General features: G+C 50.2%; 1 protein-coding gene across 1 annotated transcript in view; it reads right to left on the reverse strand.

The window, feature by feature from the left end:
• Positions 1–7,288: 7,288 nt before the first annotated feature.
• Positions 7,289–26,199, reverse strand: part of Vapb (VAMP associated protein B and C) — a 43,152-nt gene continuing 24,241 nt past the window's right edge. The window contains exons 3-6 of the mRNA XM_041641716.1: positions 22,258–22,361; positions 17,337–17,417; positions 15,604–15,780; positions 7,289–13,637 (exon numbers count right to left, since the gene is read on the reverse strand). Coding sequence (XP_041497650.1) covers positions 13,479–13,637; positions 15,604–15,780; positions 17,337–17,417; positions 22,258–22,361 — 521 coding nt within the window. The 3' untranslated portion in view covers positions 7,289–13,478. The remainder of the gene's footprint in view (positions 13,638–15,603; positions 15,781–17,336; positions 17,418–22,257; positions 22,362–26,199) is intronic.

The raw sequence follows: 26,199 nt of genomic DNA on the forward strand, positions 1-26,199 counted from the left end.
CTCCACCATTGGTACCGCCCCAATGGACCATCTCCTTGCTCTCTTCCCTCCACCATTGGTACCGCCCCAATGGACCACCTCGACCACCTCCTTGCTCTCGTGCATCCACCGTTGGTACCGCCCCCAATGGACCACCCCCTTACTCTCCTCCACCGTTGGTACCGCCCCCAATGGACCATCTCTTTGCTCTTCTCCACCAATGGTACCGCCCCTAATGGACCACCCCCTTGCTCTCATCCGTCCACCATTGGTACCGCCCCAATGGACCACCCCCTTGCTCTCATCCGTCCACCATTGGTACCGCCCCTAATGGACCACCCCCTTGCTCTCATCCGTCCACCATTGTCACATGTTGCTCAGTGTTTGAAAGGCTTTCATTTTTTTCATGTTTATTCTCTGGCCCCTCTAGAGAATGCAACTCCCAGGGAAAGGGCAGGGCCCCTCTCTGCATCTTCCTCATGGGGTCAGAAGTGCCTGGTGCCGGGTGGAAAGGAACTCAGCACACAGAAGACTCTCAAAGGTACAGAAACTGGTGAAAGTCACAGGTCACACGTGCCGTCCCTGGGTTGGGGAGACTGAATCAGAGATGGGGTCGGTCATCTGTACCTTCCACATGGACACATGGAGGCACAGAGAGGGGCTGGCTGACAGGAGGTCACACAGTAAGCAAAGTCTTGGGTCCAAATGGGGGCAGCTGGACCCAGAAGCCAGAGATCAGGGTTTTCTGAAGGAAGTGTGGGGGCTCCTTGCTGCAACAAGGAAGGTAATTTGGAACTGCTCGGCAAGTTGTGAACCACCTGATTAGGTATGCTGAGTAAGAGAGGAGCTTCTGCTGGCTGAGTTAGGCCCCTATGGAGACAACTGACAGAAGAAAGCTAAGAGCCCCGTCTCCTTCGGTGAGGGGATTAGGCAGAAGCTGAGGCCTCAGAACCCCCAGGCCCTTCCACCCTTACGGAGACCCAAGAGTGCTCTCCTTAGCAGAAGGGAAGAGCCTACTCCTGGCTGTGAGCAAAAACAAAACAAAATTAATGTTCTCCACTGTATGTGCAGTCACGCTGAAAGGGGGGCAAAGCCCGTGGCGGTTGATAATTTCACAGTGTAAGTCCCGGGAGAGCAAAGGAGCTTTTTTTTTTCTTTTTAATAAAAAGTTTAAATTGTACACAGCTCTCGGAGGCCCATTAACTACCAGGCACTGCTTATCAGAAGTTATTTCTTTGCTTTTTTTCTAAGCGAATGTGTTTAATCTCCCAGCGGTACCACCGTGCTGAGAAGCAGCCTGTGCCGGTGAAGCGAGGCTGCTCGGTGTGTCCTCTCTTGGGAGCTAGGGTGACTCAGGCGCTGGCTGGAGCCTCTGAGCAGGTAGAATTGCATTAGGGCCCTGGCAGGGGCCGATGCACGGCCATTAGTGTCACTGATGAGGGCTGAGGCTGGGAGTTGTTACCATTTACAGAGGTGGGCTCTGGGCAGCAACCATCCACCTCCCTATCTGCCCAGAGCTGGTCACCCACTGCCACCGAAGACAGAAATCATCTGTGCACACTGAAGACCCCACTCTTTGGTCGTTGCTGCTTTCCCTGTAGTCAGTGCTCAGCCCACGCCTTCCATAGCCTCGGCCCTTGCTCAGCTGGGCACACACCCCCATCTTCATCACGTATTTATCAGTAACATCCTGTTTATTCATGTCCTCTTTCAATCCAGCTTCAGAATAGCAGGCCTCCTGTCAGGGTCCCTGCTGGGCCTCCAGTAGGCAGTGTCACCTGGCCCAGTGGGAGTGTAGTAAACACTGGCTGTGTCCTGTTTGGGGGTCCCCGAATGCAGCTATTAAGTATCAACTACGCCCCCCTCATGCTGGCTTCAAGTACGTATGCGTTGCACTTTCTAATAAGATGGGCAGAGCCAAACTCAAGACATGGGAACTGAAGGACACTCTGCTTTCTCTGGACAATTGTTTCTATGGTATCAAGAGTAAACCTGCCTCTGAAGAGGTCACGCCAACTTCTCATAACAAAACCCAAGGGTACTGAAAGGCCCTGAACCCCATGAAGGAGTCATAAGCCAAACTTCCTTCAGTCTCACCCTACAGCTCCTCAATGGTGGTGCCTGGCCGAGGACTTCAGGCCATCCATCTGAGTTTATGTCCTAGAAAGAGCAACAGTACAGACTCACTGAGGTGGATCTCCTCCCAGTGCTGCGGCACTTCCCTGGGGCATTTAGTAACGGATACATCTTAGTTCTGTATCCTTGTTATCTCTTTAATCTTTTAGACGAAGAAAGAAGGTAACAAACGAAGGTGGCCGCCCTGTCTGTTAAAACTAATTGTGCCACTTTTATAAAGAAATAAAGGCCTGAGGAGGAAGGCTGGCTCTCCAACTCTGAACTCAAGAGAGTCATGACCGTGTTCCTTTCCCTCTGCTTCTTTCAGAAATTCTGATAAATTATGGGGAAATGATTAAAAGAAACAGAGTCTCACGGCTAAATAAAAAAAGGAGAGTGTGGCCAGCAAGATGAGAGAAAGACTAAGCTGTAGTGGATGGAGGCTCATCCCTGGCACGAGGCCTCAGAGAGTAGGAGCTAATAGGTGGCCAGGGGGAGGCTCAAAGCATGCTCATGTACCACAGTCAGGGCTTAGAGAACTGGCCGCCTGGCCGGCTCAGGAGCCAACAGAGCAGAAGGGCTGGCGGGCACATTTGTGCAGTGTTTCTACGTCTGTAAAAGGGACGAAACCCTCTCAAGCCACTCCCCGACCCAGCAAAAAACCAAAAGTTCCGTCTCAGGATCTTTGGATTCAGCGACAGCCAGGAGCAGAGGATCATGCTCGAAAAAACATGGGCTGTGACCAAAACCCTGCGTGCTAAAGGGCGAGCGCACGGGCTCCTGCTGTCCTTGGCTTCCACAGAGGCCGTAGCCAAAAGCAGCCAGGCAGCAGATGTAAGATTAACCTCTTAAACACTGCACAGGTCTGCTAGACCACAAAAAGCACTGGGTTTGACCCTTAGCATCACAGAAAACAGACCAAACCCTTTCTTTCCCCAGCTCCTCTGGCAGGGTGGGGAGGGGGGAGAGTAACAACTATTATGTCTCTAGTGGGAAAAAAATCTCTATCTGCTAAGCTTGTTGATGAGGCAGGAGGGGCAGAAGTTCAAGGCCAACCTTTGCCATGTAGTGAGCTGAAGATTACCCAAACACCACACACACTATAAACTCAAATGTATATGCATATAGCCAATGGTACATGTGCACAGGTGTGTGTATTCAAGACTACACACACACAAATATGTTACTACTCACAAATAAGAACTGGGAAATAAAGAAATCTTGAAATTCTAATATGCAAGAGGCAAAGGCAGGTAGAGTTCTATGAGTTTGAGACCACCTTTTTTTTTTTTTTTTTTTTTTTTGGTTTTTTCGAGACAAGGTTTCTCTGTGGTTTTGGAGCCTGTCCTGGAACTAGCTCTTGTAGACCAGGCTGGTCTCGAACTCACAGAGATCCGCCTGCCTCTGCCTCCCGAGTGCTGGGATTACAGGCGTGCGCCACCACCGCCCGGCTTGAGACCACCTTAATCTATATAAAGAGTTCCAGGTCAATCAGGGCTACATAGCAAGACCTGTTTCAGAGAGAGAGAGAGAGAGAGAGAGAGAGAGAGAGAGAGAGAGAGAGAGAGATAAAAAAATGCAGAAAAGTCAAAAGTTTTAGATATTGAAGTCAAAAATTTTCCCAGAAATAAACACCAGAATTTGAGGTGGCATTAGATTTTGTAAGGGGACCATTAGAAGTGAAATGATGTCTTCAGAATTCTCACATGCACTTTCAGCCTTGTCTTTTATAGCCAGAACAACTATCTCATCATGTGGGAGGACAGACTAGAGCAGTTTCAGGCATTTGTCCCCGAAAAATGGTGTTCCTCGTATGCCTTTCTCAGATAGGGATGTGCAAAACAAAAAGACACAAAGTAAGAAGGATCCAGCTATTCCACTCCTTAAGAACTCCATCTCCTACCATGGGATACCTGCACATCCATGTTTCTGCTGCTCTATTTACTATAGCAAAGAACATGGACTCAATTTAGATGTCCATCGACAGACGAATGTGTAATAAAAACATGATACACATATGCAATATTCGGCTATATAGAGAAATGAAATCTGCGGGGAATGGATGGACTTGGGAAGCACAATAAGGGGAAAGAAAAACTGTTGGCTCTCTCTCATGCGCAAATCCTAGCCTAAACTGTATACAAGAATATATGTAAACAGGGGTAAGCATGGATATAATACAAAATTTAGAAAGGAGACCAAGGGGGTAATAAGTGATGAGGACAGATGGAATGCAGGCAAAAGGACACGAGTCACGACAGAGGATGTACAGCTAATATTTTTTTAGTTTCAATTTATGTGTGTGTTGCATAAGTTAACAAAGACGAACACACGAAGCTGTGACTTGGGAACAGCTCTCCGAACTGTACAGAAGCTGGCTGGCGAGAAAAACAGAGGTGGGGACTACAGTTTGAGAAGTGTTTTTGAACCCTGCTGGGCTCAGTTTTCATCTGTGAGTCATTAGAATAAAGTCTTTTGATTTAAAAAAATATCATAAGGAAATAAATCGAAAGAGGAAAATGAAGAGTTAAAAAAGAGATCTAGCCCAAAAGAGAGCAAAGGAGATCTAACGATGACGATGACGGCAAAGGAAGTGCCTGTGCAGCCGTCAGCACCGAGAAGGGGTGGGGATGAGGACCTCTCAAGCCATTGGTGGGAACAGTCACCGTGTGCAAGGACAGGGCTTGGCTCCCAACTCATTATCCGGAGAAACCTAAACAAGAAAGACTCCAGTGAGAACCGTGGGCTGGGAGAGGTTAATCAGTGTTCCTAGCATAGCTGCCAGCAGTGTTGTCAACTGTCAATACTCAGTCATGGAACAGGACACAGGGACGGCCAAGCTCCAGGGCATAATTCTGCGAAACGGAAGCTGCGCTTGGGACAGGGTTGAGACTGTTCAACTCCTTGATTTCCATAGGGGGACGTCAGACAATAATATCTCGGCCCAAAAGCCCTGCACATAGCATGTTATTTGGAACTGTAAGGGCAAACAGGAGCAAGAGCAACCTGGCTGAGAGGCATGGAGGTCCAGGGGCACACTGACTGCTGATGTTCATTGTGAGGTCATCAGGCAACTAGAACTTCTGGTATTATGTACACAAAATGACTTGGCATAAAACCAAACCAAACTACATGTCTGTCTCTCCACACACATGTATGTATATGCAGTTCCAATTGCTACTGATGATGCAAACAGCAGATCCTGGTGAGAAGGGTTTCAAACGCTCTGAAGAAGCCAGACATTGGACTCATGGTTTGCAGAGAAGGGGCCCTGCAAAAGGGACTTGGCCTCCACCCTGAGTTGATGGGAAACACAGAGGAAGGAAAAATGGGCCAAAGACAGGACCTGGCCCTGGGCCACCAACCCTTCCTCACACGTTGACTGGCCCAATATTGGTGGCTGGTTTTACCATTACTAATGGAAACTATTTCCCCTGGTCAGGAGCCACTCTTAGGAGCAGCCACGTGACTGCTGGGCGGGGGAGGATATAGTGGGACTTGGCTTTGAAGAGCTTCCTGCCTTCCTACACATCACAACATTTTGAAGTAGCAGAGAGGTCCATTTTTCAAAAAGTCCATAATGCAGATTTTGTATTTCTCCACATTTTTGCTCTTTCTTTTCTTCTTTGAAGTGATTTTAGTGGTCAAACATTGCTGGGGAAAACAGCCACAGAAGTTCTACTTGAAAAAAGAAAGCCCGGATTGCAAATGCAATTCTGTGTTTTCAGTGCCTGATGGGCACCTCGCTCCCATTAGAGCGGCCCAGAGAGTTCTAGTTCGAGCAGCTTCATCTAAAGCACTAACAAAAGCCCCTGAGAGCAGGGGCGGTGACTCACACAGGACAGCTTCACTCACCAGCTCCTATCCTGCCAGGCCTCCATCAGCAGGGTGGATAGGAAATTGCCTTCAATCTTCAATCTTACTGAACACCATGGGGAGAGAGACCCAAAAGGATGTGGGGGGCACAGACAGGTCTGGACTGATGCTGTCACCAAGTTCTGGGTATCGGTAGAGGTCAGAGTATTCATCACCCCCACACCCACCCACCCACCCTTACACACAAACACACACACACAGATACTCACTCTATGGCCTGGGTTGCAGTCGTCTTGTGAGAATAATGAACTTCTTCCTGTACTCAGAAGCTTCGCTTACTGCTCCTGCCTGTCTAGATGGCCTTTGTTCTCCACCCCCCCAACCTGGCTTCCCGGCAGTCTTCACTCACAGGCACCCCAGGTAAATACAGGCAAAAGAGACCTCGAATGCACATGCATAGTGAGGCGCGTGCACAACTGCGTGCTCACCTGCAGCCCCATGTGTGACTGACAGCACGGATGGGCCTGGTTGACAAGAACCAGGCCCCCTGCTGGGTTACGACAGCAAGGGGTAGGCAAGCAAGTGGCTCAGGAAGACTGAGCCAGCAGCAATGCCTTCCTGGAGCCAGTGGAGCCCAATTTCAAAATGCAGATGTCCCGTGCCCATTTTTACCTTCTAGGGGTTGATCCCATGACATCAGGGCCTGTTTGCACAGCTGGATACGGTGGCAAGGGCAGAAACTGCTTGACGATACCTCAGCTGGCTGAGTTCTGGGAGCACTAGACTGAGGGAAAGTACCGAGTAATGACAGTAATGCTGTGTATGCTGACCCAAAAAGGTCTCCAAGATACATTTCCAAGAGGCCAGCTCCATGGCAGGGCAGGCGGAAAACTTCAGCCTGTTTCCAGGGGGAGGGGGCAGGTGAACTGCCTTGGCACTGTGTCTTCTGGTCTGGTAGGACCTGTGCTACTCTCCCAAGAGGTTGAAACAGTCTTGGTGAAGGCTTTCACATAACACTGTGAGACAGGGAACTGTCCAACGGGCTTAGGACATAGAGGCCAGATCATCTACACTGGCAGGATGGGCTCTCCCTCTGCAAGTCAGCAACACCTGCCTCCCCCAACGGGAACCGCAGAGGTCCCCATGCGGAGCCCCCACCCCCACACCTCTGCTCCTGGAAAGTTCCTCAGTGGCAAAATGAGGACATTGATCTAAATCATCTTTAAATCTGGCTTCTGGTACAAAGACCCATGATTTTCATTTAATCCAATTTCCTTCCCATAAGAAGCACAGAATGCGACGGTTCTTGGTGTCTTCTCCGCAGCACACCGAACACTCTCAAGCCCTCCACTCACAATGATTTTACACGGAAGCATCCTTTAAATATATTCAGAGCAGAGAATTTATTGAACATTGTATGGAGACAGCTCATATGAAAGTTTCTACCCCGGCAGGACGGGTCTCATCAGACCGACACAGAACAGGTGAGAACTCGCTGTGCAGGGCTCTTTCAGTATGGACACTGCAGAAATACGCCTCCTTCCCTCTGGGAAACGTAAAGTCAGCCATAAAACCATGGATTTATCACACATCAGATAACCAAAGTGCATGGAGAAGAAGTCCTTTTCTGCTTCGATTCTGTAAATGAGTTCCGCATCAGAACAGGAAATACACCTTAAATGCATAGAGGAGAGATTATGAAAACAACGGCATTCTAAAATGTCTCTTGACATACGCAGTCCCTAAAATGTTGACGTACACCGAGGTCGGAGTGAACACAGTCACGGCTGCAGAGATCTTTGAGATGAGAAAGGATGTTAGGCCGGATGGGAATGGCATGCATTGCTGAGACTGTTCTCAGATGGGGAGGGGGCGGTGACAGGAACATTAGCTTGTGTTTGTTATAGGAAGTTCCAAATGCCAGCAGTTCATATATTTTATTAAAACAAAACAAACAAAACAGAACAACAAAAGGTACGTTAGCCACAAAAATAAGCCCGTTGCATCTTGCATTTTTCTACATAAGAGCGCAGATCACCACACGTAGGCCGCTTACCAGTGATACACATGCCAAATGACTCCTACAGATTCCTTCCTCAGCACTTCATCCAGTGTGGAAAATAGAGAGAGCGCTTTAGAAACATCTGCCAGATGGGTCGTGAACAGAAGACAGTTTTGTGCACATGGTTTCAGCATCACAGACAATAAATTCTGACCTTTGACGCCATCTCAGACTCGATGGGAAGGCTTTTTTTTTTCTCTTAAATAAATGCCGCACTAAAGGGCTAGCAGCCGAATTTAGTTTACTTCTAAAAAGCAAAGAAATGGGAATGCAGGCAACCCGTCCATAAAAAAGATGGAGCCTTGTTGTGTTAAAGGGGGAAATGGCGAGTCGATGTGTGGAGCGTGCGTGCTAATTCATCATCTTTGTACGTCATGGAAGCTCTGCATTCTTGTTAGCACGGAGCCTTAATGGGATTGTGTTAAAAGATCTGATTTGTCTCCCATAGACGGTGCTTTCTGGAGGGAGGTGGAAAGTAACGCGTAATCTGTTTTATTTTGGCCAGACGTGGCTTTTGAGCATCAGGGAAACAGAACTGTGGCTGCAGCTCCACTGTGCAATGGCCCTGCCAGCTCCTGGGGCTCATCAGGATGCAGGTGGAATGCAAGCGGGAATGCAAGGCAGAGCATCCATCCTACACCCACATCCATTAGCGAGATGATTAAACCCGCATCAGCCCCTCGCTGCAATACAGCAACTGTAATAGGGCATTGTTACAGGATCAATGCTTCCCGGTTCAGAATAAACATCAGCATTTGTGCGGCGGCAGCCCCTGGTGCCCCACAGCTGTGCTTCTTCCCACTGACATCTTTTCATCAGTGTAACCCACACCGTGGCAACATTCCAAGGTGTCATAACTGCAAATATCTACGGCAAGTTGGATAATGGCTATGTTTCTGTTGCTAGTTTTCCTTCCTTCCTCTTCTGAAGAGCGAATGCACATATATTCTAATAAATTAATCCCATTAAGGAAAGAAAAAAAATCTAAGGGAATTATTACATTCATCGAAACCACCTTTCCTCCACCTTCCCCAGATCTCCTAACATAATACTCAGATGCTGGTGTGTGCTGTACCTCTAAGGTTGTTCACGTGTACCTCTGTAAGGGGATAAATGAACTGGGCTGACAACTACCAGCATGCTGCTGTGGAAATGGCTCTCACCCCCTTCCTTAGGGGTTCGGTTCCCTCAGGCACCCCAAATAGTCAATACTCCCGGTGGCTGATCCTCAAGTTCTGAGCATGCAGTGGCCATCAGGTGGCTGGGAGCCGGGCAGAGGGCAGCGATGCACCCGACGCTCCTGTAACTGTTGCCTGTCACTGGCTCATGTATTTCTCCACAGGTTCAGAGAGAGCCCAGACACGATCTCAGCTGCTTTCAAACCTCAATAGGCCACTTCTATAATGCCAATTTTAATGAACTTCTCTCATTCACATTTAATTTACAAGTTATAAGGAGCCTCCAGATAAAGCAACCTTACCTCACCGAGACACAGTGGTAATTTTCTTTCTAAAGCTCCCAGTTATTCCCCAGGCACACGGGCAGTGAGAGAAGCGGAAACAGCCACATGTATCCAAAATGTGGGGTGTGCTCGGGCCATGCCAGAGCCCTGGCTCTCCCAGCTCAGCCTGGAAACACTGGCTGGGTAAAAGTGACAGACAAGACAGTGCTGGTGAGCCGAGGTACAGGGCAGCAAATACCTCTCTCCTCCTTGAACCCTTCCTGATCCCCACATCTCCAGCAAGCAGTGTCTTAGCAAGTACATGCAGGCTGCACACACAGGCTGGGACTCATTTAGCTCTAAACCAAAAGGTTGCCCAGCTTAATGCACTGAGCTTTCGCATCCCTGTGTGTAGGACGGAGCCTGGCATGAGGTTCTATGGAGGTGCTCTGCAGCCAGCATGGCGTTGACAAAGGTTCCTATCACAGGAGGCTCCATCTGGGGAGGGGAAAGGCCTTCTCCACATCCAATCAGGCCAAGGAACCCTGAGGGAGCCGGTGGGCCATGATCTCAGCGCTGCCCTTTGCGTTCTCAGAGAGTGATGGCAGGGCCTCGCTGTGCTGCAAACGGCACCCATCCATCTACACAATTGCATTTCTGGTTGGCTCTGAAAAGCATTCCCTCTCAGTAACATCAAACACGGCCAAGTGTAATTAGGATGAGGCTGTTGCCTTCCTGTTACGCAAAGTTTTACTCATCCCTCCCGTCACAGTGGACAGGCTCCAAAGGAGACATGGCTATCACTGCAAGCAAAGGAACACTGGCCTCTTATACTGAAGAAGGTCTGGAAAGCAGAATGTCACTCCGGTATACAGGATGACCTAAGTCACAGAACCAGCTCTCTCTGTGTTCAGGTCTCTCCCTTACAAGAATTTTGCAAACCGTAACCAGTAATCTGCACTTGGGCCAGTTATTCTGAGGAACTGGAAATGCCAAATGACACTGCATTTTGGCATGGACTCTGAGTTTGAAAACACCAAGATTTGTGTACAAAAAATAAGAGGCACCATTTGGGAACTGTCAAGCTACTACACACAGCACATATGCCACACACAAACATACACGTGCACATGTAATTTGAAAACAGGGTTTGTTTTCAAATTAATCTGAAGGGCCATTTAGCTCGGAGCTCTCACTCCATTCGGTTCTGTCTGACTCAACACAGCCTGCAGGCTGGGCACTGCTATCTTCACACGGCAATGCTGTTCCTAGGATTTGTTTGAAAGCGGTTCGGTTTTCACGGCTCACTGGAGGTTCTTCATTCCCCTTGCTGTGTTATGTAGGTATAAGCCGTCTCTCTAGGCATAAACTGTCCACTGGTAAAAATCAATTTTGATTTTATCAGTATTTATTACTGCTGGTGCCAGCAGTTTAAAAGACCAGAGAGGGAAAACATGCAAAGCAGGAGGAGAAAAAAATGAAAGCCAGAGCCTCACCCCGACAGATAATAGTGCCTGCTGTCTTTAAGAGGTGCTCTGTATCATTCCAAGCTGAAATTATCAACTTAGAAATCCAATCAATAGTAATTGATGGGACTCTGCTACTGAGTCCCTCTGTGAGCACTGTGACTCGTGTTCCCAAAGCCAGGACACCCACCAGGCCTGCCCAGGCTGCTTCACGACTGCCATCCCACAGGGTCTCAGCTTTACACCGTCCAAAACATCTGACTCTGCTCTCTGGAGAGAGCCACGTTCACCTCCTTTTTGCCTTACTCAATTTTTTTTTGCTTTTTTTTCTCTGAAAATTTCAAAAAAGGCATCCCAAATGTGCACGCCTCTCTTCAGGGCTCCAAATGTAAAAGCACTCTCTCATCAGACACCTCTCTCTTCCAGCACGTTCTTTACTGATGGGTTGATCTGGAGAATTACTGTGCTGCCTAGTTTCCATCCTCTCCTCAGTCAGGCCCCACGAACTACCATGCCCAGACAGTCCTCGTCTCTCCAAGGAAAGGCTTCCAAGGGCTGCAGAAAGGACGGACATCCGTGCATCTTGAGACTTGTTGCCGCCCCTGCAGCAAGAGTGCCCACAATCTCCGGCCAGCTAAACACACTCTCACAGCACGCAAACAATCACCTTCCAAGGCCCCACCGTGGCAGCTTCCAGACCAGCTTTAATCTCGACATCTGGCTGTGCCTCTGAAGGTTTTTTTCTAGCACACATGGCCGTCCTGTAAGAACACTTGCAAACCTTGGCTCTGGTGTCACAGAGCTAGATGACCCCATCAGGTACTGGTGGAGGCCCTGAGTTACTCTGCTCTCAAAGCCAGGAAGGGCCGACCTCTCGGTTCAACCCCCCCTTTCTCAGGTACACAGAAATGCACTGGTGAGTGGGATGATCACAGCTCCTGAGCATTTCTTGAGAACACCTGGGGTCACTCAGAGAGAGGAAGCTACATACTCCGGCCACCCAGACCCCCATTTCACCATCTCAAAGTGCCAGCTGGCCAGTCATGTACAGTCCAGGCCAGTCTTCCTTTAGACGGCCTTGTTCTGTCAGACCCAAGCCTGTCACTGAAGGGCCAAGGTCACAGAAGAGAAAGGACAGCGGGCCTGAGACAGCAGGAGTTTTATTTTCTGTACTGTTAGCTGAAGCCAACTAAAAATATAATAATAAAATAGTAGTGTGTGTGTATGTGTGTGTGCGTGTGTGTACACAGATGTGTGTATAGTCAAATCATTAAACATGTGCTTCCCACTGATAGAGCTCATTTTAAAATCAACCTTCCATGGCACGCTAACGATGATTAATAATAATAATCCCACACACAGCAAATGTGACAAAATGACAAAAGAACTCTTAATTTGGGACTTTATTTTAATTTCTTCTTTTAAGATGCTACATAGAGTTGAGCAGAACTGGATTGGTCTTTTAGGGCATGAAATTAATTCACAGTCCAGACTCTTCATTACCAGCAGATGGATTTGCTGAGGCGCTCTCCTCCCCAGCTCCACGCCCTGCACCCTCGGGCAGCCTGACTCATTCATCCTGAGACGGGCAGGTCAGACCTGGCCTATGTTCTAGAAGGATGAGCCGTAGCGGAGAGTGAGGAGAGAACAATCTAGAGACTGGGTAACCCAGAGCTGACTGTCACTACAAAGAGTGTTCCTCTTCGGGACAGTTGCTACTGATCCACAACAAAACACTTCCTGGCAGCTGTCTCCTGACTCAGACTCTCCCCATCCCTTGGACCTCCAGAGACCAGGAGCCACGGTGCCACCAGCGGCAACGCCCTCACTGGTTTGGTACTCCATGGTATTCCCAGCACAGGTGAGGTGCAGGCCGCAGCACTGCCTGCACTCGGCGACAGCAGAGTGGAACACACGAGATGGAACACACTGAGTAAGCCAGATGTGCAGCACACATCTCTGGTAACAGCTCAGTGTCACTACACGAACCAACAGACTGAGTTTGGTCCCTTTAAGAGAGCAGAACACAGAGACTCGTGTCTCTCACTCATGACCTACAAGTACACAAGATGTGGCCACCATGCAAGGTGTTTTGGCTTCTGTAGCTCTGCATGCCTGAGGAGCCGATGACTTGGACAGAACAGCAGGCCTGGGGAAGCCACCTGGGTGAGACTAGGCAGCACGAGGTGGCTGTGGAGGGGACAGCACACCCCACCTCACAGGACTCCTGCTCCTACAGGCCAGCTCCAACATGTGAGAAAGAGCTTCTGCTTTAAGAGAGGTGACTAGGAACATGTGCCAAGGCCTACCCGAGTTTAATGTGACAGCTACAATAAGCCACTGTGGAAATCACGGCGTCCCTCAGTAACAGACCGTTCTTCCCCCGTCCATTTACTATACATTTTTAACTTCCTAAAAGATCATTATATTATGCTATATTTGTGTGCGCATTTGTGTGTGCATGGGGAGGGGTATTTAAAGGCAAGACCTGTGAGATGTCATCATACATTAATTTCTTTTTACGCATGGTTATGATAAATTTAGATCCCATGATGCAGTAGATCCATCAATCCAATCTGCCCTCCTTCGCATGCGGCCTCTACAAGGCAATCTTCCCTATAATGACGCCAACAATGAAGAACAAGACCACCAGAGCCAGCAGCCGAGCGCTGAGGCCATCCTCCTTGCCGGGGGCAGCCAGAGCTGCCATGGGGCTGTTGCTCTGCAGCGCCTTCCTCACCCGAAGCCCGTCTTCTTCCTAGGGGGATAAGTGCATATTTCAAAAGCAGATCATGGCTTGGCAGACATGATCCAGCCACAACGCAAAGGCACACGGAAGCCTACAGAGAAGCCGTTGCTAGGCCCCTCAGTGTTCCTCCTACCAGAGCCGCTGGATCACTCCTAACACCAAGTTGGAGTGCACCCTCAGCTTTCTGTGAACTACAAGAAAAGCTCTTGGTGGGAGCTGGGGTTGCAGCACAGGCTCTTTGGCCATGTTTTGGCCTCTTCTCTGCCTACCTCCAGATCTGACCTCTGGTCCTGTCCTGAACCTACAAGTTTGTCCAATCAACTCATCTCTGCCTGAAATTCCAGGTACTTCCCAAGACACAAACCACAGCCAACTATTCAGTGGGAACCTGCATAAGCCTGGCGAGAGACCTAGGTAGACTGCTGAATCTAATAACCCTTCGAATTTGAAACACATACTATGTGCGACCGCTGCCACAGTTGGTGAAAAGAAAACCTTCATTTGCCCAGCACAAATACCTTCTAACTAACTCATGGCTTCCTTCTCTCGCTTCCAAAGAGAGTCACCAGGCCACACCCACCACACCCCCAGGTTAGGTAAGAAAAGATGTGTATCTGATTTCTACCCCTCGCCTGAAGAATCTGTAGGTTCCTCCAGTCCCCTCCCAAGTCCCACTACTGCGCAGGGGCAGGGGGGCAGGGGCAGGGGCAGGCTACTCCATTCTGAGGTCTCGCATAGAGCTGACACTCTCCACCCTTTTCCTCAGCTTCCTTCTTATCTGCCAAGTACCAAGGGCAGTCTTCCCATGATCTGCAGCTCTCTATGGTCCCACTAAGGACATGGGCTGTAACCATCACTGTCTGATCGCTCCCTCAGCCCCACTAACAGGGAGCTCCCCAGGGCAGCCTGCTCATAGCTGAGCCTGCAAGGCCTGGCACACAGATCTCACTAAACAAGAAGCCATGTGTGGCAGGATAAAGCATACCCCGTCAAGATGGCTCTGGTATTATTTTAGAGATACTGTGCTCAGGGCAAGGCCAGCGCCACAGCACAGTGATGGATGAGCTGCAGCGTTCGATTAACTTTACAAAAAATGGGCACAGCAAAACCCAGCATTTATTTTATTGGGTTTACATTGAAGCTAACCCAACCTATAGATCACCGTAAATGGTGCAGAACTCTATTTCTGAGGAGAGTCTCACTGACAGAGAAGCTTCTGCAAAGGAAGATGCTGAGGCCACTTCTACACTGCCATCCTCCGACATCTGCCTCAGAGCCGGGATGCAGGGGAGTCGGCTTACGAGTGCGTTATGTGCATCTGCCGCCACAGCCAGCAAAGAGGGGAAACCTATTACATGCTTGGCTGGCATCATCAAGATTAAGAACAAATAGGCCTCAAAGTTTAAGCTGTAACAAAAGCTCCTATAATCAGATGTTCAGGTCTATCCACATCCAAGACAGACAGATCCACAGGGTTTGAGCCACAGTCAGTCAGAGACGGTCAACAAACAGGCCTGAGAAATGGGCCTGGAGTGGACAAGACTATGAAAACCGTGTGGGCAGCAAAGTGAGCTGCTAGGCCGAGCCTGCTCTGGCCTCCCCAATGCCTAGCCAGGTGCCCCAAGCTGCAGCCCTGGTTTCTCCTTTGTGCCTCCACCTCCCTACTGGGCCAGTACTGTGCTTTCTTCTCAGCACAAGAGCAGCCTGAGAAGCTCCCACTGCCGGGGCGCACTTAAGACTTCCTAAGACTCCTGTGCCCACATCAGAACAGGACAGGACGAGCAGGAGATGGCCTCCAAGTAAGGTCACCTGAGGGACAGGCTGCAGCAGGGCCAGACAGACCAATGGGAGCGGGGCTGGGTTTGGTTCCTCAAGTGAAAACCCATTTAGCAGGTGTGGTTCAAACACCCTTTCAGGAACCCCCTGGGGAGAGAAAGCAAGCACCACTCACCCACGAGGGCAGCAAGGGCCTTACCTTGAGTTGTCGGCCCTCCTCCCGCAGCCTCTGCACCTCCCCCTGCAACCGCCTGCACTCCTCCATCACCTTCTTCACTTCGGTGTCATCAAGGGACGACGGCAGGGACTTAGCAGCCGCCGGTGCTTCTGTCTTGGATGCACTTGTAGGTATAATTTTATTTATTTCTACATCATGCTGTTCAGAAATAAATGAAAGCCCAAGGGTCACCAACTATGTAAGAAAGGATTTTATGCAAAGCAGTTCTCAGTACACAGTACATGAGGCAGCGTTCCATCCACACGGTAAAATGTCACATTTATTTTTTAAATGCATCACTTTATCTAATATCTTGATAATCTAAAGCTACCGGGCCCTAGAAATTATGAATAAGGGCAAATAATGAAGTTGGGCTGAGGCTAACCCTTCAAGGAGGAGAAAAGGGCTGTGCACATTGCACTATCAAATTCCTGCCATGCAAAAATTAGCATACTGCAATTGTGCAAGCTCAGGAATTATCAGCTGCAAATTACCTCTGCAGGAGAGCTGAGCCTCCCAGGCCTCTGGGGGTGGGGGTGGAGGTGGGATGCGGGGGATCCAGAGAGTGGATGAGGACCAGCCAGCTCTGAGTCAGCCATGCCTCTGTCTGGGGAGGTCACATGCTCCTGTGTACCCCTGCATAAAACAGGTCATGGTACCCTCTTGGAGGATGAGCTGGCCAGTGGAAGCAGGGCTAGGAGTACTCAGAATGGTAGCCTGGGGGTCTGTGTAACAATCTGAAAATCAGGCATCTAGCTCCAACTCCCTTCACTTCCCACAGAAGGGAGAGCCCAGGCCTGAGCCCCACTCATCACAGGGCTGGGGTCAGCATCCTCATCTCCCTGCTTCTGTGTTAACTTTCCCAGAACAGGATGCTGTTCTTTCTCCACTAGAAGGATCAGGGTGACAGTAGCTGATGGCAGAGCAGAAGAAAACAGGCAGTGCTGACCAATCACAGCAGAGCACTTCCCCTTCCCAGCTCCTCCATCACTGGCAGGGGTCTGCAAACCATGCAAGGCTTTTACTTTTTAACACAATTTTAACTTCTCTGGCCGGTTTGAAGGAAGTGCACATCAGTATTTAAGATGCCACCTGTCTTCTACTGTTCCAGTGAGGGCCCAGATGAAGTCAGCACAGGGAAAGACAGGGCAGACAGGGAAGTATGGGACACAGGGTCTCACAATGGGGCAGTGGGCGGCACACAACAACCACCATGAAAACGTGGGGGTACTGCTAGTGTCTAAGAAGTGGGTGCTCAATGCTGGATATCCCACAGAGCACAGGATGCAAAAGCCACCAGCACTGAAGCCAAGAGAATCTCATCTTAGGGCCGACCTGGCACTGAAGTAGTCAGTGGGGAGCAGAAGCCGAGGGAGCGCACTGACAAGGACACTCGGGGACTTCACCACCTGTCTAAGCACCATGAGAAAGAGCAAATTATTCCATGTTGGTCTCCCCACTTTGCCAAGCAAAGGCTCCCTAGAACTCATGACCTCAGGAGCCAACAGGTTGCTCTTGGGTGGCCGTTCTCCACAAGTCTTTCCCAAGGCTGACCGTATAACGCGGTCGATCTGTTGACTTCAGCTTATTTTTTCCTTCATACGTTAGAGGAAGGAAAATAATTTGCCAGCTTGGATCTCTGTCTCACAGGCGATGGCATGCACAGAAGCACCAGCTTGCAACATTCGATTACTGGGAACTAGAGACGTACTTACTGGTTTAGCGTTTTCTGCTGGCAATTCAAACACACATCTAAGTTTTGAATCCATAAGGTCTTCCGGTTTTGCCTCCTTCCACTAAAACAATTTAAATTTAATAATCAGGGTATTATCAAGCTGCTGGAAGAATAATTCTCCTCCTATAACTGACAATTTCAGAAAAATACTCTTAATGAGAAAGCCCTGATGTATATCAAATAAAGAACTTAAGTCTGCTGAGATTTCAATATTTTTAACATGACAAGATTAAATGCACTAGCTCTCCTGAATATTTATCACGCTTTGCAAACCCTGCAGGCTCGCTGCTCCTTAGAGCCTGCCCAAGCTTGCCCATTGCTACTTCACAGACAGCACAGGCCTGGGAAGTGCCCATCCTCCCCAAAGGCAACCAAGCTCTCCTTAAGGAACTGGAATCTACATGGCAGGGCATACACTCCCTAGAGAGCTGTAGGATGAGGGTTTAGCCCACCCTGCCAACCACCAGTGGGGCACATCCACCACATAGCCATTTCACTACTGTGGCTGCATCAGAATGGCCCTGCCCAAGTGACCTCACCCACCAGTGAAGCATATGCCCCTCACTAATATCTCCTTTCAGATGTGGAGGAAGGGTTAAGAAGGACAGGTCAGTAAAGCAGCAAGGTGACAGCCAAGAAGAGAGGCACCCACCCTCACCCTCCCAACCACACAGCAGCTAGGCAATCGCTCTGTCTGGCACCAGAGCGCAGCCACCCTAACTATGGCAGAAGCAGCCAACAGGACAACACACTGACACTCACAGGACACCTGGGAGCACCGAGCACCCAGGAAGACACCAACACACACAGGTTGCTCTGTGCATATGTGTGCCCATGTGTGAGGCAGACAGGATCATGCAAGGGCCAGCTCTGGGTTCTTAATGCTGGTGACAACAGGACGCTCAAGTAGTCTCCAAGAACTGCCTACAAACTACAGGGAAGACAGACTCCATAGCACCTGCGCCAACTCATCCAACTGCACCAAGAGCAAGAGAGCCTGCAAGCAGTGGCATCACCTAAGTACAGCCACTCTTGTCCCCAAATTTGAATCTGAATTTAATGATGATGATCTGAGATTTAAGACTCTCCCTCCAAGCTGAATGACCTGAACCCTAAGGTCCTCTGCTGAAATATTCAACGGGCACTCTGAGTGCTCAGAGAGCACTGGAGGGGAGTTACCCTCTTTAGACTACCAACAACCCCAGCTCACTGTCCACTGCGCACAGCACTACGTCAGTAAAGAGCGCCTGTGCTCTATAGGGCTCCTCCCCCCTACAGGCAGCTAGCACAGACAGTACATGGAAGCAAAGGTGATCAGGTACGGCTCTGTCTGCTCCACACTGTCAGCTCAAAAGCAACACAGCTCTCCTAGCAGCTGGGCCTGCTGTGGGAGAACTGGCAGTCACCTCCATCCATTCAGCCTCCACTCAGGAGGGGAAGCCCACAGCGTCCTACAAAATGTGCTGCCCAAACACTTCAAACAGTTATAAAACCAACCCACTGACAAGTAGAAGGCCCCTTTGTCAACCTGCAGTGCCTGGCCCCTAGTTACTCAGGTGACAAGTCAGACATGGGCATATTCTCCTCAAAACCCTGTATTTTTATTCCCAATTCACAGGTGGCTAAAACCTCAAGAAGAATCAAGAAAACCTGTCCAAGACAGACCAAAGCATTAGTAGAGGCAGGGCTCCACCAGAGATCAAGACGGCCAAGCCCCCGCCCTTTCAGCTACACCACAGCGGAAGCCAGACCAAAAGCACAGCCTGCAGACATCCACCTTCCGTGCCTGTCATGTGCTCCCTTCATCACACAGATTAACACAACACAAGTCAGGAAATGAAAGGGCAGAGAAATGTCTCCAGGGTCAGTCTTATGACAAGGTCTCATTCCAGCTCAATACTTGACTTAACCTTCCCTTTCTGCCCCCAAGGTACGCACCAATGAAGGCAGCTAGTTCTGCTTTCCCAAGCCCAAAGTAAAGGCTACATGGTTGACATGGGCAAGAGACAAGCTTGACACAGAACATCCCTGCCACCCTCGCCGTCTCTGGGCTGGCCAGATCCTGAGGACCACTGCCTGCTGTGCTGCAGATGTCCACAGGCAGCACCACCTTTGGGAGAATTGACATCCTAATCTCTCTTCTTCCAGAAAAGTGAATACTATAAAATACTGTTTATTTATAAAAAAACAAAGGCATCCTAATTTTACCAAAACTAGAGGCATTGTTAAACATGTACTCGTGTGGGGGAAGAAGGGATGAAAAGGAAGGCAATTAGAGAATATGGTGAGGAGCAGGCTATGGGTATGGAGCAGGCTGTGGTGTGAAGCAGACTGTGGGTGTGGAGCAGGCTGTGGTGTGAAGCAGGCTGTGGTATGGAGCAGGCTCTGGATGTGGAGCAGGCTGTGGGTATGGAACAGGCTGGGGGTGTGAAGCAGGCTGGGGGTGTGAAGCAGGCTGTGGTATGGAGCAGGCTCTGGATGTGGAGCAGGCTGTGGGTATGGAACAGGCTGTGGGTATAAAGCAGGCTGGGGGTGTGAAGCAGGCTGTGGTACAGAGCAGGCTGTGGTGTGAAGCAGGCTGTGGTGTGAATCAGGCTGTGGTGTGGATAAGGCTGTGGTGTGAAGCAGACTGTAGTGTGAAGCAGGCTATGGATGTAGAGCAGGCTGTGGTGTGAAGCAGGCTGTGGGTGTGGAGCAGGCTCTGGGTGTGGAGCAGGCTGTGGATATGGAGCAGGCTGTGGTGTGGAGCAGGCTGTGGGTGTGGAGCAGGCTGTGGGTGTGGATAAGGCTGTGGTGTGAAGCAGGCTGTTGGTATGGAACAGGCTGTGGTATGGAGCAGGCTGTGGTGTGAAGCAGGCTGTTGGTGTGGAGCAGGCTGTGGGTGTGGATAAGGCTGTGGTGTGGAGCAGGCTGTGGGTGTGGATAAGGCTGTGGTGTGAAGCAGGCTGTGGGTGTGGATAAGGCTGTGGTGTGAAGCAGGCTGTTGGTATGGAACAGGCTGTGGTATGGAGCAGGCTGTGGTGTGGAGCAGGCTGTGGGTGTGAAGCAGGCTGTGGTGTGGAGCAGGCTGTGGGTATGGAGCAAACTGGGTCTGGAGCAGGCCTTGGTGTGAAGCAGGCTGTGGGTGTGGAGCAGGCTATGGGTGTGAAGCAGGCTGTGGTGTGAAGCAGGCTCCGGGTGTGAAGCAGGTTGCGGGTATGGAGCAGACTGTGGTATGGAGCAGGCTGTGGTGTGGAGCAGGCTGTGGTATGGAGCAGGCTGTGGTGTGAAGCAGGCTGTTGGTGTGGAGCAGGCTGTGGGTGTGGATAAGGCTGTGGTGTGGAGCAGGCTGTGGTGTGGAGCAGGCTGTGGGTGTGGATAAGGCTGTGGTGTGAAGCAGGCTGTGGGTGTGGATAAGGCTGTGGTGTGAAGCAGGCTGTTGGTATGGAACAGGCTGTGGTATGGAGCAGGCTGTGGTGTGGAGCAGGCTGTGGGTGTGAAGCAGGCTGTGGTGTGGAGCAGGCTGTGGTGTGGAGCAGGCTGTGGGTATGGAGCAAACTGGGTCTGGAGCAGGCCTTGGTGTGAAGCAGGCTGTGGGTGTGGAGCAGGCTATGGAATAGAGCAGGCTGTGGTGTGGAACAGGCTGTAGGTGTGGAGCAGGCTGTGGTGTGAAGCAGGCTGTGGGTGTGGAGCAGGCTATGGAATAGAGCAGGCTGTGGTGTGAAGCAGGCTGTGGGTGTGGAGCAGGCTATGGGTGTGAAGCAGGCTGTGGTGTGAAGCAGGCTCCGGGTGTGAAGCAGGCTGCGGGTATGGAGCAGACTGTGGTATGGAGCAGGCTATGGTGTGGAGCAGGCTGTGGTATGGAGCAGGCTGTGGTGTGAAGCAGGCTGTTGGTGTGGAGCAGGCTGTGGGTGTGAATCAGGCTGTGATGTGGAGCATGCTGTAGTGTGGAGCAGGCTGTGGGTATGGAGCAGGCTGTGATGTGAGCAGGCTGTGGTGTGAAGCAGGCTATGGACTAGAGCAGGCTGTGAGTGTGAAGCAGGCTGTGCGTGTGGAGCAGGCTGTGGTGTGAAGCAGGCTGTGGTGTGAATTAGGCTGTAGATATGGAACAGGCTGTGATGTGAATCAGGCTGTGGTATGGAGCAGGCTGTAGGTATGGAGCTGGCTGTGTTGTGGAGCAGGCTGTGGTTGTGAAGCAAGCTGTGGTGTGAATTAGGCTGTAGGTATGAAGCAAGCTGTGGTGTGAAGCAGGTTGTGGTGTGAAGCAGGCTGTGGGTGTGGAACAGGTTGTGGTGTGAAGCAGGCTGTTGGTATGGAACAGGTTGTGGTGTGAAGCAGGCTGTTGGTATGGAACAGGTTGTGGTGTGAAGCAGGCTGTTGGTGTGGAGCAGGCTGTGGGTGTGAAGCAGGCTGTGGTGTGGATCAGGCTGTAGTGTGAAGCAGGCTGTGGTTGTAGCTCAGAGACAGAGCAACTGCTTAGTGAGCTCAAGATCAGAGTTCAGTCCTCAGCAAAGACCCCGAAGAACTGTGTGGACCAGAAAACAAGCAAAAAGAGCATGCAATACAGATGAATGTCAGTGGGAAGGAGGCTAAACGTTTAGTATTCAACACAAGCACATCCTTCTGGGTTTGAGGGGCTGGAGACAGGTCAGAAACATCCTAGCAACGGGGAAGCACTCCCCTGCAGTGCAGGAGAGAGGGAGGAAGGGTCCATGGGAGCAGAGAATTGCAGCAAGTTCAGTTCATCAAGTCAGAAAAGAACAGCCATGGAAATGTTAAAGCTACTCGTCAAAGTTGGGGAAGCCATCCAGGGAGCAGAGTGCACACCTCCCTAGCAGCACACTCCCCGTCAAGAGTGGAAAGGCATGCACCCGCCACGCCTGCCTAGCAGACTGCAGAAGAGAAGAAGCTTTCGTACTTACTACCGCCTCCATATCAGAAGTGTCGGGTGGCGCGAACATAGACTGAACCATAAACTTGTGTTTACTTTTCTCATTGGGATCATAGTCGAAAGGCTGTAACATCACTGAGAAAGAAAATATTTCATTAGGAGAGTCAGAACGTGGTCACCCGAGTCATTTGTCACCCTAATACAATGCGGAGTAGAGCTACTTTCCAGTTCTCCCATCTGGATCCTGAGGAAGGACATGAGCCAGCAGGATGGACAGCCTTCCCCCAATTCTGCAGGTCAGCAGCTAAGGCCAGAGAAGTTGGGGGCTGCCAACAGCCTGACAGCAGGTCCCAGCTGAACTCGGGCTCTGCTAGGACTTGGGTACCAGAACCCTGCTAACCGTGCCCAGGCATTCCCACAAAGCCACCCTACCCTCACTGAGCCCTTACTGAAGACATGAAATGGGAGAAACACCAAAGGCCTATTTTTCCTAGGAAAACATTGCCAAATGATCTTCTTGAGAAGGAAAACAGAATAACTCAGAACCATTCGGGATGGCTTTCGCTGCTCTACACCCCATTTCCCACACAGCTCATCAAGGTAAGGCTTGAAATATGATTTTGCCAATAGAATTCTGGAGACGGCTTACAAGCTGGATTTCCCACAGCAGGAAAAAACAATTCTGGCTCCTGCTCCATCCCGCAGCCAGAACTGAGAGAAAACTCACCAAAGGACCCTGTTGACCAGACGCTCTGCTATACAGAGTCTTCTATTCTAATTCGCTTCCTTGGCGCTATTTCCCAGATGACCTGGACCAAACCTTGTTACAAGAGGGCTGACCTGCAATATGCTCTTTGCTGTACAGCTTTACTAAGCCTCACGCCGAGAGACCTTCCCTGAAACCCAAGTTCACAGAAGCGGGGGATGCTGCAGGATCAGTGTGGGCCTAGCCCCTCCATGGTATCGTCGGCAACTGGACTTCTGCTCTTCAGCACCATCCACCTCAGTCTGGAAGACGGAAGGGCTGGGGGGGGGCAGTATTATTCGGTTGTGTGTTCTCAGAGGGGAAAACTAGAAACAGCACCTAGCTTGCCTCAGTCCACAAAGGCACACACTCAAACCCAACGAGCGCCAGTCCTGTCCTCCCAGGTGGTCCCGAAAGGCGTCCACCTTCTAGATGAGAAGTCAAAGGCTGTGAGTGCCGCGCTGACAAGAAAGCCAGGGTGCCACCCTAGCCACAGTCCCACACTATGGTTCCTCTCTGATCCCCTGCAGATGATGGCCCACACCTTTAATCCTAGTACTCGGAGGCAGAGGCAGGTGGATCTCAATTTGAGGCCAGCCTGGTCTACATAGCATGCGCAAAGCCTGGGTTAACCCCGGCACTGAAAACAATGAAAACGAAGGAGGTACTACCTGTCTGCCACAGAAGCAGGCTACAGACTCTATTAACTTCCTGTCTGGTGACACAGCCGCCAACACAGCACCACAACACGCTGAATGAAGCAGACATGAGAACTGAGTCTATTAAGATGTCAAATCTGCAGAAGCTGTCAACAATGTGAGCCTTCTAATTTCTGGAGAAAAGCTACTTTCATAAAAAATATTACCACAAACATATAATTGATGGATTGTAATTTTTAAAGAAATTAGTCATTTTTAAATTTATAATATAATAAATACCACTATATCTTACAAAGACTCAGACTCCCGGGATCTTCAACTGTCAGGAGCACAGAAGTTCAAAGATTGCACAGAGGGAGTACAGCCACCACCTATAGTGCCTTCCTGGTCCTGCTGACACAATCTAAGAGGAAAGAGCTGGCTGAGGCCATGCTGGAGCCTAAAGCCAGCATGGCAGATGGAGGGTCCCAAGTCCCTGTGCTCCTCTGACCAAGCACATACTTCAAGGCCCACTGCAGCTTTGCCTACAGCCATCACCAGCCCTACCCCTGGCCTACATCATCCTACCTACTCAGCCCCCACAGTGGAGAGCTGAAAGAACCACCTAATGGCAGGACACAGAACAGGGCTAGTGGTAGCCAATCACACTTCTGTACACACACACGCACACACACACACACGTACAGGTATGTTCAGGGCCATGATGGGACTGACCAGAGAACCTCAGCTAGGAAGGGGAACCAGGACCTCTGGAGGGGTCGTCTGAGAAGCGTTAGGCATAAGGTGGGGACTTGCCCCTCCTCCACTGCAGAGAAGCAGCTGCCTGCCTCCCACTGGCTGTCCTTTGTGTAGGACACTCTACAGACCTTTGGCACACCTCAGGACCCACACCCTGCTTCACACTGCCCCTCACGTACACCACCAAGTTCCTGTCCCTCAGCTGCCACCTTCTCATGCCAAATCCAGTTTCCGCTGAAGCTTTATGAGAATATGACGGAATAAATGCTGGTCAGTGCTAGTTCATTGCAAATTGTGGCACAAATTATGTACTTTTTCCATGACAGGCTATAAAAGAGCTTCCCATTAACTTAATTTATTTCATTTAAATACCAGAGACACTGATGATAAAACCCTAAGTGAATCGTCCCTTCTTTCAGAACGCATCTGCTGACAGAACGTTAAAGAGGCCTGTTACCAAGAGATGACCTGGGCTCGGTCACCCTCACCCACACAGTGCTCAGGACACAGAGCCTGCTGCATTAGACACAAAAGTAGGACCCTTATGAAGAACCTTCAGGGTCATGATCGATCAGGCCAGACTTCCTTCAAAAGAGAAGAAAACAGGCAGCTTAAGACACACACTGGCTTGGAGAATGACGACCCGATTAAATGCAGCATAAAAGCTGCTTCCAGGGCACTGGGCAACCACAGACCACTTTCATCTGCACCACAGTGGGAGGGGGCGAATAAAGATTCTAAAGAGGAATGCTGCTCTGCCCCAATTCTCACCTAGAAACGTCTCCACGTTCAACAAGCCACAACCCCAGCTGTGACCCCCACCCACTCACTCACTCACATCCTCCCAACCAGAGGCTCTGCCAACTTTCTCCCTGTTTCTTTCCCACCAGACTAGTCCATGCATCCCTTCTAGACCCAAGGAGGACACAAGTCCCCTACAACACTCAGATCATAACTTCCTGTAACAGCAGCTACTACCCAAGCAGAAGACAGCCAGCTCATTTCCTCATACCCTCTGGGCCTCCTCCTTCACACCGCGTCTTTCCAGACCGGCAGACCTGCTTCTGGACCAGCAGGCATGCAGTCCTACACCTTGAGACATTCCCCACCAACCCCCAAACCTCCCCTCATTCCTACGGTGCCCCTCACACACTCAGACCCTATCACGCCGCCTAAAGAAAGATCAGCCAACTCCAGCATGTACCAGAATTGCAAAGGAGCCAATTAAAGAGAATCTGCTGGAGGGGTCCCACTGAGAACCTGTACCTGGAGAACTGGGCTGTACTCTTTTCTGAAAGTCAAAGGCATGGCTGGAAGGTGCCATGCCTGTTCCTGCCAAGGGAAGCTCACTCGCTGCCGCCACTTTCTACAGACCCCATGTGCACCCTCTTGCCAACTTGCCTCCTCTAGTTCAACTGAATTGACAACTGGGTGTTTATGGAACTTACTCGGATGTTAGGACACCCCACTGGCTGGTGGTGTGGACCCTCTTCCCCTCCTAACTTCAAAGCACCCTACATCACACTCCCTTTAGAAATGATCAAGGGAGCTCAGTGGTGGTGGCACAGGCCTTTAATCCCAGTAATTGGGAGGCAGAGTAACTGTGAGTTCGAGGCCAACCTGGTCTACAGAGAGAGTCCCAAGACAGTCAAGGCTACGCAGAGAAACCCTGTCTTGAAAAAAACCAAAACAACAACAATAATTAATGGTAATAATAAATTAAAAAAATAGAAATGTTCAAGGGAAGACATTTCCCTGCCCTCCCCAAGGGGCTCCCCTTTCCTTTCCTGCATCTCTTCTTGCCACTCTCCCTCCTCCCACAGTCCACACA

Source organism: Microtus oregoni, unplaced genomic scaffold, assembly GCF_018167655.1.
Source record: "Microtus oregoni isolate MIOR12 unplaced genomic scaffold, Mior012 000071F_ref0000514, whole genome shotgun sequence".
Taxonomy (NCBI): domain Eukaryota; kingdom Metazoa; phylum Chordata; class Mammalia; order Rodentia; family Cricetidae; genus Microtus; species Microtus oregoni.